This window comes from Camelina sativa, chromosome 1 (assembly GCF_030686135.1).
Source record: "Camelina sativa cultivar CO46 ecotype springtype chromosome 1, ASM3068613v1".
Taxonomy (NCBI): domain Eukaryota; kingdom Viridiplantae; phylum Streptophyta; class Magnoliopsida; order Brassicales; family Brassicaceae; genus Camelina; species Camelina sativa.
Genome location: NC_141880.1, coordinates 15721350 through 15734704, shown reverse-complemented (window position 1 = coordinate 15734704; position 13355 = coordinate 15721350). Strand labels below are relative to the sequence as shown.

The window sequence follows — 13355 nt, the reverse complement described above, 5'->3', positions numbered from 1 at the left end:
TTGGAGTTAACCCATTAAAAGTCGAAATGCCACCTACTCTTGCTATCGTGAAGGATCGTCTATATGAGATTTTTATATCCTTAGACAACTCCATGAAAAGACTAAAACATTTCCAAGCAGAAATCCCTAATATACAAAGGGAGATCAAGAGCTACACAGATGCCTTAGCTTCTTCCCTAGTGGAGTTTTTTTTTGTTTGTCACCTTACCATTTCCATTTCATCCATTTGATAAAACAAAGTTTTGACTATTAATTGTTTATATTTTTTTTTAGGTAATTCATGTTATTAACCATGACCGATTCCCAATTCTAAACCGTTTTCTTTGTCTATCTAGATTCTTCAATTTTTTCTTAATACTGTTTATTTTTCGGTTCTTAGGATCATGTACAAATGTTGTTCCAAAAACAAAAAGATCATGTACAAATGCCATTAATAAAGGACGGTCTATGGTTAAAAATGATGAGCCCTTTCACCCACGGTATGTCAATACACTAATAATATACTATGTTCAATTAATCTTACATCTTATATTTAAATAAAATAAAAGTATCCCAACATTTTTCTTTCTTTAGATTGTTGTTGGGCAATTGCATCTACAGAGCTTGTTTCCACTATGAGACACCTCTTGATGCACGACATAACTTATGTTGAGTATTCAAGTTAATATTTTGTGGATTTCACCAGATCGTAATTAGGTCGTTTATCAAGAATGTCAACTCACTTTTGCTATACTCTACATGTAAAGGATGCATTGGAGTTTTTCATCAAGAATAGAATTGACAGAGAAGATGTGAAAAAAGATGTAAGTACAGCCGAATCTTCAAACTTTCTATGATATATCAAAGAAGCGATCACGTTAAATAAATTTGAAGAAGTTGTTAAGCATTATAGTGCAACATCCCATTGCGTGTGATATTCCAATTTTTTAACCAGAGTATGGTAAATAGGAGATGTAAATTTTAAATATCTTAAAAATCAAACATTAAATTCTAAGTATCTTGAAAAATCAGATTTGTTTTACGTATCAATTTCTTATTTTTTTTTTACATAAAATTTACCATGAACCTACTTTCGAATTTCCTGATATATGTCATATCATTCTGGAAACTTTCTTGGTAAGGGTGTAAAAGAAGAAAATGGGGAAAATATTTTCTTGTTTAGGTTAAGTCTGGGTGAAGGCTTTGGTTTCAAGGGAACCATAAAGATTTCCGTCTAAGTTATGTTGATGTGCCTCGGTAGTCGTACTGAACATGTTGAATGTGATGTGAGTATGAAATATCCATTTCAGCTTATGGATAATTTTGTCTACTATCCCTCTTGTCTAAGGAAGAAGAAGTTCAGAGGTCAAGTATTTTCTCGAAGACCCGGTGATTTCAGTGTTTGTTATATTGTTTGATCTGTTTGTTTGTCTTTTTTTCTAGGTTAAGTGTACAACTAAATTATTTGCCAAAATTTGGTTGAGAATATGACTCAATTATTTGTGAAAACAAAAGATAGAATTGTGTCAATTTTTCAATTTTCTGAGACATTTGTGTATGTCAAGCTCCCAGCTAACTGAGCTAAGAAAGCCTTGTTAGTAAAATTCTTGGCCTCACACTGCTTTTATTAATTATCCTTCTATGATACCATGGATATATTCTTGTAAGGAAAAGACAGAAGAGTACATTCAAGCAAGGTATTATTAAAGCAAAGTATATCTTTTGTAATAATGAGTTATCCATTTTGTTACTCATAGATTTTAGAGATTCTTCGTTCCTGAATCTTCCAAACAATGATTTAGATAATATAGTCAAACAGGTAACTATCATCTACACGTCTCTCTTTTTTCTTAGGCAATAAGAAAAAAAAACGAGCAGTTCTAGTTAGATTTATATAATCTGAATACATTTACGCTTTGCAGTAGCTCTTGGTTATACATGAGTGATGAGTCTCCTTTAATTATATGAAAAAGTGCTTGTTTGGATTGTGTTGAGTGGTATGCATGAATCCTTTATCCAAGTTATGGCGCCTAGGGTGGCCTCATTCTTCTCATCAGGTAGTTTTTGAGCTTAATTATGAAAAATAAAAAATATTGGTTGGAACATTAAACTAATAGCGGTATTTTTGACAATAAATTGAAAATGTGATAATTTGAAGAAATTTCTTTTAATTTTTTAAAATCAAACAAAAACATCAATTGAACCACTAAAATGTTAAAAATATTTATATGGTTGTGTCATTCCCCTCAATTGAACTCTAATATGAACAAATATAGTTTTGTTATTTAGAATTGAATGTATATTAAAGCTGATCTATATTAAATTTGGTTTTACATTGATTATTGTTCTAGATATAAATAGACACATATCACATCACATGAATCCATCTCTATATATGTTAAGAAGATCCTCATCATCATCATTTTTTTACCTTTACGGTTCATTTCTAGAAAATGCAAACTGATCATACGAAAGCAAAAATAATATGCAATATTGTCAAATTTGTAAATTAATAAATGTATCAAGTATGTCACCATGAAATTGTTTTGGAAAATATGTATAGATTTATATTGTGTATTATTTTCAAAAATCGTAAAAATTGGCGATTTAGAAGATTGTTTTGCAGAAATTCCTTAATAAAATACATATGATGGTGACTTAGGCCATCTGCTCATCCCCAACTTATCTCTATATTCATCTACAAAATGGAGTTTAGAGTCAAATTTGCTCTAACGCATTTCTACTTTTTATCTTTACAATAAAAATCTCGATTTGTTCTTCTATATTTAAAAATTCTCCATTTCTAATTTACACTAAAATATGAAAATTTCCAAAAACCCATATCAAAAATGGGAATTATTCTATTTTTAGGAAAAAAATAGAGAAATGGGCTGGAGATGATCTTGACCCCAATATACTCGAGGCTTTGAAATAACGGATTCGAAGGGAGTACACACGATAAAGAAGCAACAAAGACGAACCAAACACAAAGACACAAGCGTTGCTCACAAACGTTTTAAAACTTCAAACAAAAGAAAGAAAAAAATCAAACTTGATGCATGCCTCATTGTATCTAGCAACTTGGGCATAACTCCCATATTTACTAGATTTTCTCTCTAACTGTTGATAAACTGATTGTTGAGGGATAACATTGACATGCCTTTCTCACTATGTTCGTTGTTTCCATATTCTCGAGGAAAAAAAAAAACACTACTGAAATGCTTTTGCAATGCAGAATCAAAGCTTTCTGTGAAACTTTTTGTCCTAATGAAAGAGTACAAAGAGCACATACTAGCTTATTCCCAACGAGAGAGCGCATCGTAAACGGCTCATAAAACGCACTGCCAGACTCATTACGGCTTGCAATGCAGAATCAACACTTCCGTTCCGTGTGAACATTTTTTCCTGGGGAAAGAGTAGACTGTAGAGAGCATATCATAATACGGAGAGCTTCTAGGCGAGGAGCTTACATTGCTTGTCACCAATGATAGAGAACCTTGGAAGCGGCTCAAAAAACGCATTGCCTGATCTTTATGAATGAGTCGGGGTCCTGTAAAGCGCCCCAATGAGTTTGCTCCCTGTAGCAGGATCTTCATAAATGGCAACAACATCCCTGAACTTGTCTAAGAGCTGCTCCAAGTGATTCACACCCATCTTGTTGTAGTCCAATGGCCTCTTGTACCTTAGCTTGTATATCGCCTCAAAACAATCCATCTGTACCCGACAACAATAGCTCACCAAAATGTCCTGTAGCTCGAGTTTGAACTCGTCCAGATTCCTCTCGCTCTCAACCGAGCCCGTGTCTGACAATTCATCAGAGGAGACTCTTCCATAGGTCGTCTCCTCGTTAGCCTCTTTCCCTTTCTTCTCTCTTCTCAGTAGAACCACAGGGGAAGAGGGAGAGATGAAGTTCATTTTGGAGATCCGCAGATAAACAACCCTCTTGTTGCCTTTACCATCCACTGCAATCACATCCCCCATCTTTTTGAACAGATCCACAAGCTTAGACACACCATAGTCCGATACAAACAACGGTTTGCTAAAATTTCTTTGGTATTCAGAAGGAATACGCATGAGAGGAATACACCCACCTGAAAGCTCAAGCATCTTCATGATTTGTCCCTTCAGACCGTTTAAATCTCCCGGCGCTACCCACATAGTGGACTCAAGGTAACCAGGAGGAGGAGGACAAGCCAGAGACTCCCTTGAATTGGATGGACAACACGACACTGCACTGCCATTACATTCATTGTGAAACTGCGAGACCATTTCTCTTGCGTTACTATAACAACTACCTCTATAGAGAATGGTTTCACCTTCATCCAAGTTACCGTTATCATTACCATTGCATCCCACGAGATATGGCACTTGCACAACACGAGGTTTAGGTAACGGCACAAAGCCTTCACCGTGAACAATACTGTGCCAATCCCAAACAAACTTACCAGCACTAGACAAAGCAGCATTCACATAAACACCAGAAGGTAACACAAGAATCACAGTGTACCCGCGCTGACCCAATATATGAAGCGCAGGAGCGAAATCAACATCTCCAGATATGAGAACGATAGTAGCAGGCGGCTTGTTATCAAGAACAAACAAGAACATATCAATCAAAATCGCCTTATCAGACGCATCTTTCCTACCGTTTGGTACATCAACAAGCTTCACACCAGTTCTTTGACAACCTTCTCTAACACGACGAGGAAACCCATTGAAATCACCATAAGCTGAGAATGTAACCACTGGACCTGATATCAAAGGATGCAACTGAATAGCCGTTCTTACGTTACTAGCCACATCTTCAGGACGCACGTCGCTAGGAACGGGGCAGTTCTCAATGTCCCAGAGAACCGCCACGGGACCGTCGGTGAGAACACGTCTCTGAGAAGCAATCATGTTTAAGTCCGCCGTTGAGTAGTTTAACTTTTGTTGAGAATCAACAGAGACTAGAGCTGTTGCTGCTGATGGATTACAATAACTTGACATAGCTTTTCTTATCATCAAAAGGTTTCTGGAATTATCATTAAAAAAAAAAAAAAAACTCGATTAGGGTTCTTCTGGATTGCGAGTTTAGCTACAGATCGGAAACCGAAAATACCTGATTCAGGGGGGAGAGAGAGACGGATCTGGAAGATTGAATGGAATACAGAAAGCACAAAGGATTAATAGTTTGAGTCTCCTCTCAATTCTTCTTCTTCTTCTCCGGCGTAAGATTATACAGAAATGGCGGATTTTAGGTTTTTTTTTTTTTTTATGGGAGGGGACAAGAGAGAGTCGGTGAAACTACTATTAAAGTCTCTTCCATCGTAAAGGATATCCCAATAATAAATGTTTTTTGATTTTTTAAATTACTAAAAAAGAAAAAATATAATACAATAAGATATAGGAATTTCGTTTTTAATTATGCCACATCGTACTTAATTTAAAAATTAACAATTCAGTAAATATTACAAAAAGGTATCTAAATATCACACAAACTCAAACAAAAAAAATTGGAGAGAAGCAAATGAAAATATCTTAATAATTTAGAGTTGAGAAAAAAAAAAAAAAGTTAAAACCTAATTATTATTATTATATTTTTTCTATCAACTTTGTTTTGTATTTTCATTTAAAATTTGTGGTTATCTTTTATACTTATTTATTTGGCTAAGATAATTGTTGCCAAGATATTTTGAAGTAATTTTATTTTATTATTATTATTCAGAAATTAATACAACTTTTTGATTTCTTTTCCTCTGTTGAGAGAACAATGATTATTCCAACCCAAAATTAATTTGGAATAACTTCAGACAAAGATCACTTCATTCTTACTTTCTCAAACGATGAATCCGAACGGCTTTACTACAATACCAAAAATAGTCTGAGATCACTCAAATTCAAACGAAAAGAAAATTCAGAACAATAAGATCATCAACAGAAGAAGGAAGATATACATATTCACAATACTTCCTGAGCCATCTTTCCACAAATCCAACAGTTATATTCACAAGAGTATAAAAGAAGAAACAAAGAAAAGATAGAGGTTCAACCATAAGAAAAAAGCCTAAGAGCAATAAATGAGTCTCAGCGAGATATTAACCATATCGAAATGGAGCGATTTGTAATATCCCAACAATATCTTTTGATCAAAGTTGGCAGTGAAGAGAGTTTCTCATCAACGATTTTAACCTTCTTCATGAGTTCAAGACTCTTTCAATGGCTGAAATGTAGAACTCTTTGGGCATTGTACCCATGATGGACTCTCGTTTCTCACCGTTCTTGAAGAGCAGAACTACTGGCACAGCTTTGATCTCGTACTCTTCAGCTACCAACAAATCACTGTCTGCATTCAAGACATAGCAGTTTAGTTTTCCGGCATAATCCCCTGCTATTTCGTCTATTAGCCTGTGTACCATCCGACATGGACCACACCAACTCGTGTAGAATTCTACTAGCACCGGCGTTTCACTTTTCAAGACTGAGTCTTCCCACGACCGTCCTGTAACTTCAGCTGCTGCACATAGTCAAACCAAAAAGAAACAAAAAAACGAGACTTGAGGATGGCTAAACTTAATAGTTCTTTGTGTCATAGTAATAATCGAAAGGCTATCACAAAGAAGTGAAAGCAGTGTCCTGTGTATCACATACTACAACATGTCAACCTAATCCATCATTGTTTGTTACACTTTTTTTTCTTTTTTTTTTTCAACGTTTGTTACACTTTTCTGACTCTATTTCTTTATCTCCCTGAACCTTGCAGATCACTCAAAGTTCATACTAGATCAGCCTAGCTAGAACTACATATTATGATCTAGATCAAGAAATTGAAAACATTTTAGCATAGAGGTCAAGTGTGAGATCACTGATCAAAGAACCAAAGAAAAAATACGCATCATTCATCAAAACCGAACTTGAGGATCGGAGCAATCAATAGAATTAAACAGTATATATGTATGTACCTAGAGAATCACGGGCGCAGAGAGGTGAGAGACGAAAGTGAGAAGAGTTATTAAAAGAAGATAGGAGAGATCGTCTTTGGGAGATAAGGAGAGGTCGAAGGGAGAAGCTGGTTACTACTGGGAAGAGACGCCAAGGAGATGAAGTAGATCGAACTGAGTGAAATCGAGTGGATTTGAAACATATGGAGAAAGAAGAAACCGCCATTGAAGAAGAAGAAGAGCAAAATCTCAAAAAAATTCTCAGATCTGATGAGAGAGAGAAGGAAACCAAAATGGAGAGAGGTGGGTCCCCCATGTACAACGAACTTACACTTGTCAATATATATTTTTTAGTTTTCTTTATTTTAACTATGAATAAATAATAAATTTCAAATAATGTACGTTTAAAAGACTCGGTTGAACCGGATTTAAACCAGAATCAACTACATATGTACTAGTTAATTTGGGTATTCAACAATCCAATTAAATCTATACTATTAATCGGGAGTACAAAAAAAACATTTTGGAAAAAAAAAATATATCATAAATCCATGTTGTCCTAATTGTTTATACACTTAAAAATACAAAAATAAACAATATATGGTAAACAAAAACTTTTATTCGAAAATCTAATATTTATGAAAATAATAATTACTTACCCGATATTTTTGGAAATAGTTTAAAGTTGTTACCATAAAAGCAAATTATTAAATTTGAAATTGTATATATATAACATAAATGGTTCAAGATTTTAAGATATTTATATAAATCTAATTTAATTTTTGAATATAATCTTTTATTTTAGATTTTTAAAATTTTCTTAACCAAAAAAACTATGTTAATTAATTCATCTTAATACATATCGAAAAAACAGAAAAAATATGAAAACCTTATTATATATTTACTATATATCTATACTATTAAAAGGGAAATATTCTTAACTAAGTACACACAAAGTTAGAGAATATTACATGTAATGACATAAGATTAAGCCTTTGAAAACGCACGGATCTCGGATTGACCCAGAATATTTGTATTCGGATTGTGTATAATGTGATTGAAAGAATTAATTATAAATGCGTATACAAACAGATTTTTTCAAAAAATGAATTTAATCAATTTGTTTGACATATAAGGAAATCACAATTTAATTTTGCAGCCATATAAATAGAACCGATAATTACTCAATATCTTTGAAAGTTATTTAAAGTTTGGTTCCATAACAATCAAAGAATTAAAATCAAAAATTATATATATATATGTAAACATATTTGATTTGGTTTTATATTGTGAGATATTTACGGAAATAACAAATCAATTTAATAAAATTAGATAAAAAGAAATAATTATTTAGTTTAGATTTTGCAATATTTCCTAAATGAAATTTAAGTAATTTATCATGATTAGTTAAGATAGAAAGAATTAAAAATCGAAATTTTATATATGTAAAAAAATTTAATCTGATTATATATTAAAATATATAGAAAAGTGTATTTAGAGTCTCACATTGGCTAACTATATTTATAATATTAAAAGAGAAAATTTTTTCACTATATAGTCATAAACTTCTCTATTATTAACAGAGAAAATGGTAGTTTGGTCAAAATAAAAACTTAAAAACTCGCGGATCCTAAAGTGACCCGGTTCGTTTGTAGTCGGGTTAAATAAAAAATACGCGGATCCTATGCTATCCGGTTTGAAAGGATTCCGATCCTACCCAGCAGTGGAAAATAATCATACTAACTACAACTATATTTAATCCCTAAAATCACTCAAACTATTTAATGCATTTAAATGAAACTATCCAATTACAAACAACTAATTTAAAATTCAAATTTATAAAAAATAAATTTGTTACTATCAAAATCGGGCATTTAAATTTAAACTTATATATGTAAACATATTTAATTTAGTTATATACTTTTAGATAAATTATGATTTTCTTTTCTTTTCCTAAAATCTATATACCAAACTTAAATGAACGAAATCTAAAATAATAACGAATATCTTTTTGTGATAATATATTAAAAAAAATTGTGTTAGGAAACCCTAACTAATCTAATCACTATATAAGACGTATCAAACTCTTCTATTTCATTCATTCACAAAAATGTTTTCGAGCATCAAAGTTTTGAGTTTTTGAATTTTCGAACTTTTATTTTTCATATTGGTTTTAAGTGTTTCAGACTTTCAGATTTGGAACTCTTCAGAAACATGTGAAATATAAAAGTCAAGATTGTAAAACTTTTAAAATAGTGGTGCAGGTTAAAGGATCAAATATTTCTAATCGATTTTCTCTTATCATTCTTTTTGATTTTTTTTTTTTTTTTATATGTTAGTACATATATACGTTAACTATAATAATGTATTATTTTTATGCTCCATGATGATATTGTTACATGTTGTCTATTAGGTGAATTGAAAGTAAGGATTTTGTAGCATGCAATGGAGTAAACCTATTAAGGAAAAGTGTACAAAGCAATAGACGAAGAAACTATAATCTACTGAATTTTTTTTTTCATTTTGAAGAGTCTGAGACACTATAATTAGTTGAGTTGTATAGGTTTATATTATGGATCTCTATTACTATAGTATTTACATGTTCTTAAGCGGAAAAGATTTAGAACAAATTTCAAGCGTTAATATATATTTTCTAACAAATTGCTTGCAAACCGGAGGATGATTTCGATCTTGGTTCATGAAAGTTCTCGGTATACTTTGAAAGCAAGAGATCTTAGAAGGGTGCAAAATTCTAATTTTCAAATTAGAATGATTAAAACTATTTATCTTTTGTGAACTTTGTTTAAATTAGGGGTTGAATCCACTAATCCGACTAATGAAAAATCCAATGGCTGACCAGTAAACCAGAGACATCCAAATTTCCAACAGAATCCACCTTGGATGGACAACACGACACTGCATTGCCATTACATTCATTGTGAAACTGCGAGACCATAACAGAAGATTCTCTTGCGTTACTATAACAACTACCTCTATAGAGAATGGTTTCACCTCCACATCCGAGCCTGCACTTATCTACAACTGATGCTCCAAGTCAGAAAACTGTTCCCAAACAGAAACCTCACACTTCCACACTCCATAGTCCTCAGGTAAGACAAAGGTATGCATCTTCTTTACCTAATCCTCCTCAAATCATCAATAAGACTTTCAAAGGTACAAAAACTGTTTCGTAGTTAACCAAGCCACGAGATTATCGTAGAGCGCTTGTTTTTTCTATTGATGATTGTGCAGGACATAAAAAAAGCAAAATGATCCCAAAATCCCACCCAAGTCTTGTTCCTCACATCCTTGGCAGACCTCATGCACCTAACACTTATACACCACCTTGGATGAAGAGGACATTCTCTCGGAAGCATGCATTGCCATGTTCTGCTCGACCCGATGCCTGAGCTTCAAAACAGTCAAGCGAATGACTGAAAACAAGCGCTTAGTGGGAGACAACCCACTTCTAGGTTTTGCTTTTCCTTTTGAGTCATTTTTCTTTTTGCATTGAGTCAGTTTTTGTTTGAAATTTGTTTGAAATTATGAACTATCTATCTATCATGTTGCTTTTAACTTGTGTTTGAGTGTCTCTTAACAGAAGGATTGATCCAACAACACATCAACACAACTATCTGCAACTAACAAGGAATTTTGGCCAACAAAACACCATTCGTGATGAGTGTCGATCGACATTGAAATGGTGTCGGTCGACACCAGCTGGTAACCCGAAAACAGTTCATCTTTTCATTATAATTTTCAATATATTTTTGTTTCTTTTTGCTTTCCTCTTATTTGAAAACAGTGGGGACAGTGTCTTTTAAGTCTAGGGGAGGTTAGTACTAAGTACTAACATAGTTTTTGTTTGTAGTGTGTCAAAACCGATTTTTGTTTTTATTGAGTCAAATTTTTCAAAATTGTGTTGGGGACTATGATTTTTCTTTTTAGGTGTATTGTCGTGGTTGATTAATGCTGCAGATTGAATCCACTAATCCGACTAATGAAAAATCTAATGGCTGACTAGTAAACCAGAGATCCAAATTTCCAACAGAATCCATAAAAGCCTGAGGTAACTTCTGTACTTTTCTTTTTAACTCATCAAGGAAATTGATGTTCATTGAGCTTGACTCCTTGTCCATGCCTGACAAGTAAGATTTTCAAAAGAAATGGTACTCCTCTCCCTTATTTAAGTTGAAAAGATCACTCCCGAGAGTTTTTTTTTTTTTTTTTTTAAATAAAATAAAAGATGAGATGATTTTGATTAGTTACCTGTGACCTCATTATTCTATTTTTGAGTCAAATGATCACACAAAGCTTGGAAGCAAGGGGTAGGTAAATTACCAATGACCCCATTATTCACCTATACCTTTGGTTAAAAGAAAAAAATATATATATATGATACAAAAAAACAGCAAAGCAAAGCTCAAAGGAGGATAAGAATAGAATAAGTCTGGGGGAGAGGAAGAATACCATATGTTGTAAAGATATATCTTGCTTGTTATGGTATAGTACGAGAATGAGTCTAGAAGGTTCTTGACATTGATTAAATTGATGAGGCCCACCGGTGAAGGCTTAATGGAGGAAGTAGTGGAATTTGGTTTGAATTTGGGAAGCTACGAATGTCAACGGAGAAGTACATGGTGGTTCGATTTGGATTAATTTGCTAAGCATATGGATTGTGGTTTGAATGATCATGGCATTACCATAGAGAGAAAATGAGTTTCTGTGTTTTCAACCCTCTTTCACAGGTCTAAGTTTTTATTTTGCTTGAGGGCAAACAAATAAGAAAACATTGTTCTTGAGCTTTTGAGAGAGATTGGTGAGATTTTTGGCTGTTTCTTGAGAGATCCAAGGTTAGTAAGGTGCTAGAAGCTTGCTAGGAGGGTTGGATTCGTTTCTGTGGTTCAGAATCTTCCTGCAAATAGGTGAGTGCATGATCATGGCTGATCTAAGCCTGTGATTCCTTGTTCTTGCTTGTTTGTTGCTGTTTTTGTGTGTTTTTCTTGCTGGGATTGATTGTTATAGGTTCCTACGGACGTATATGGCTTGGGTTTTGAGTATTGGGCGATTTGGTGGAGTTTGGAAGGGAGACTCGACTCTCGGCTTCGTGCGGATCACGGTTACAGAGGTAGTGTCAATCGACACCAATTAGTGTCAGACGACACCAGTGAAGCAGCATCGATCGACACTGTGGGGTAGTTTCGGTCGACACTAAGGCCAGTGTCGATCGACATTTGGCTGGTGTCGGTCGACACCTCCCTTCCAGCGAGATGATGTTTGTTTTCCTGGTTTGTATGTTTGTTTGTGTTGATTTTTTGGACACTGGTATCACATTTGCTTGTGTGTATAGCCCAATAGATGGGAGGATTGCCTCACTGAGTGTTTATCAAATACTCATGCATCTCAATTTGTGTTTGTGGTCGTGGAATCAAGGCAATGAAGAGGAGGGTGTTGTAGGGACTCGATTGGTTATTGTCTGGCATTGCTAGGTTGCTAGAGTTGGGTCATTAGAACATTGCTAGGTTGCTGGTTCTATGTTTCCTGATGTTGGTTATTGGAATTGTTATACTTTGGTTATTGGTATTTAATTATTGAATGATGTTGGTTTAATGTTATGATTTATGTTATCCGTTGTTGTGTGTTGTGGTTAGGTGGCTAGTGGGTATGAGACCACTAGCTGTAGAGTATTTATTATTATTATTATTATTATTATTATTATTTATTTTTTAAAAATGGGTCGGGTGTTTCAGTAATATAAAACGAGCTACATCATAATTTCTCTATATATCTAATATAATGATCTAGTTAGTGTTTAAAAGAAATTAAACATAAGGAGTATAAAAGAGATATTGTATTATATTTTTTCTTTTGTTACATTATATTCTTTTACTCAAAATGTATAATTTGAAGAGCACTATAATTGTAATAATAATAATAATAATAATTATAATAATAATAATAATAATAATAATAATAATAATTTTTATAATAATAATAATAATAATAAATTATTATCTTCTGTTTGTCACTAAGGGATAACGTTTTGGCTTTTGAGAATACAAGATGAAAAATGTAGTGAGAAGGAAAAACTTATTAAACAGTGGCTCATGCCTGCAAGTAAAAAATCCAACTATATAGTGAAGCTACTGGATGAGAATAAAGGTCAACCATAGATAGCTTTAGTACTAGATGTATCTAAACCACCTAAACAGATACGATTCAGCAATTCTGGTTCCAGAGGAGGTCGCTTGTCTTGGAGGAGACAAACGATCAAGGATGGCCAAGTAATTTTTTTCTGGTGATAAGTTCAATTTTTCTAGCCAAGTAATTTTCTTCTTGTGTAATTGTATCGAGAAATTTATTGTACGTACTTGTTGGAGACTTTATCCAAAAGGATAATATCCTCAAAAGATGAGATGAAGGGTTTGTTATCTCGATGCCAGATAAAAGACGACC

At 33.4% G+C, this 13355-nt stretch overlaps 2 protein-coding genes across 3 annotated transcripts; both read right to left on the bottom strand.

Moving 5' to 3' along the window:
• Positions 1–2877: 2877 nt before the first annotated feature.
• LOC104792841 (uncharacterized) lies at positions 2878–5332 on the bottom strand. The gene is made up of 2 exons (XM_010519085.3): positions 5081–5332; positions 2878–4993 (listed from the first exon to the last, which is right to left on the bottom strand). Exon 2 carries the CDS (start codon positions 4981–4983, stop codon positions 3511–3513), a length of 1473 nt encoding a protein of 490 aa, XP_010517387.2. The 5' UTR covers positions 4984–4993; positions 5081–5332; the 3' UTR covers positions 2878–3510.
• Positions 5333–5829: 497 nt separating this feature from the next.
• On the bottom strand, positions 5830–7303 carry LOC104792826 (thioredoxin M3, chloroplastic). 2 transcript variants are annotated; one of them, XM_087459644.1, is made up of 2 exons: positions 6921–7303; positions 5830–6472 (listed from the first exon to the last, which is right to left on the bottom strand). In XM_087459644.1, exons 1-2 carry the CDS (start codon positions 7213–7215, stop codon positions 6156–6158), a joined length of 612 nt encoding a protein of 203 aa, XP_087315770.1. In that variant the 5' UTR covers positions 7216–7303; the 3' UTR covers positions 5830–6155. The 2 variants fall into 2 exon arrangements, with proteins under 2 accessions (XP_087315770.1, XP_010517366.2); XM_010519064.3 differs by having other exon boundaries at positions 5830–6475; positions 6921–7252.
• Between the last annotated feature and the right edge of the window lie 6052 nt (positions 7304–13355).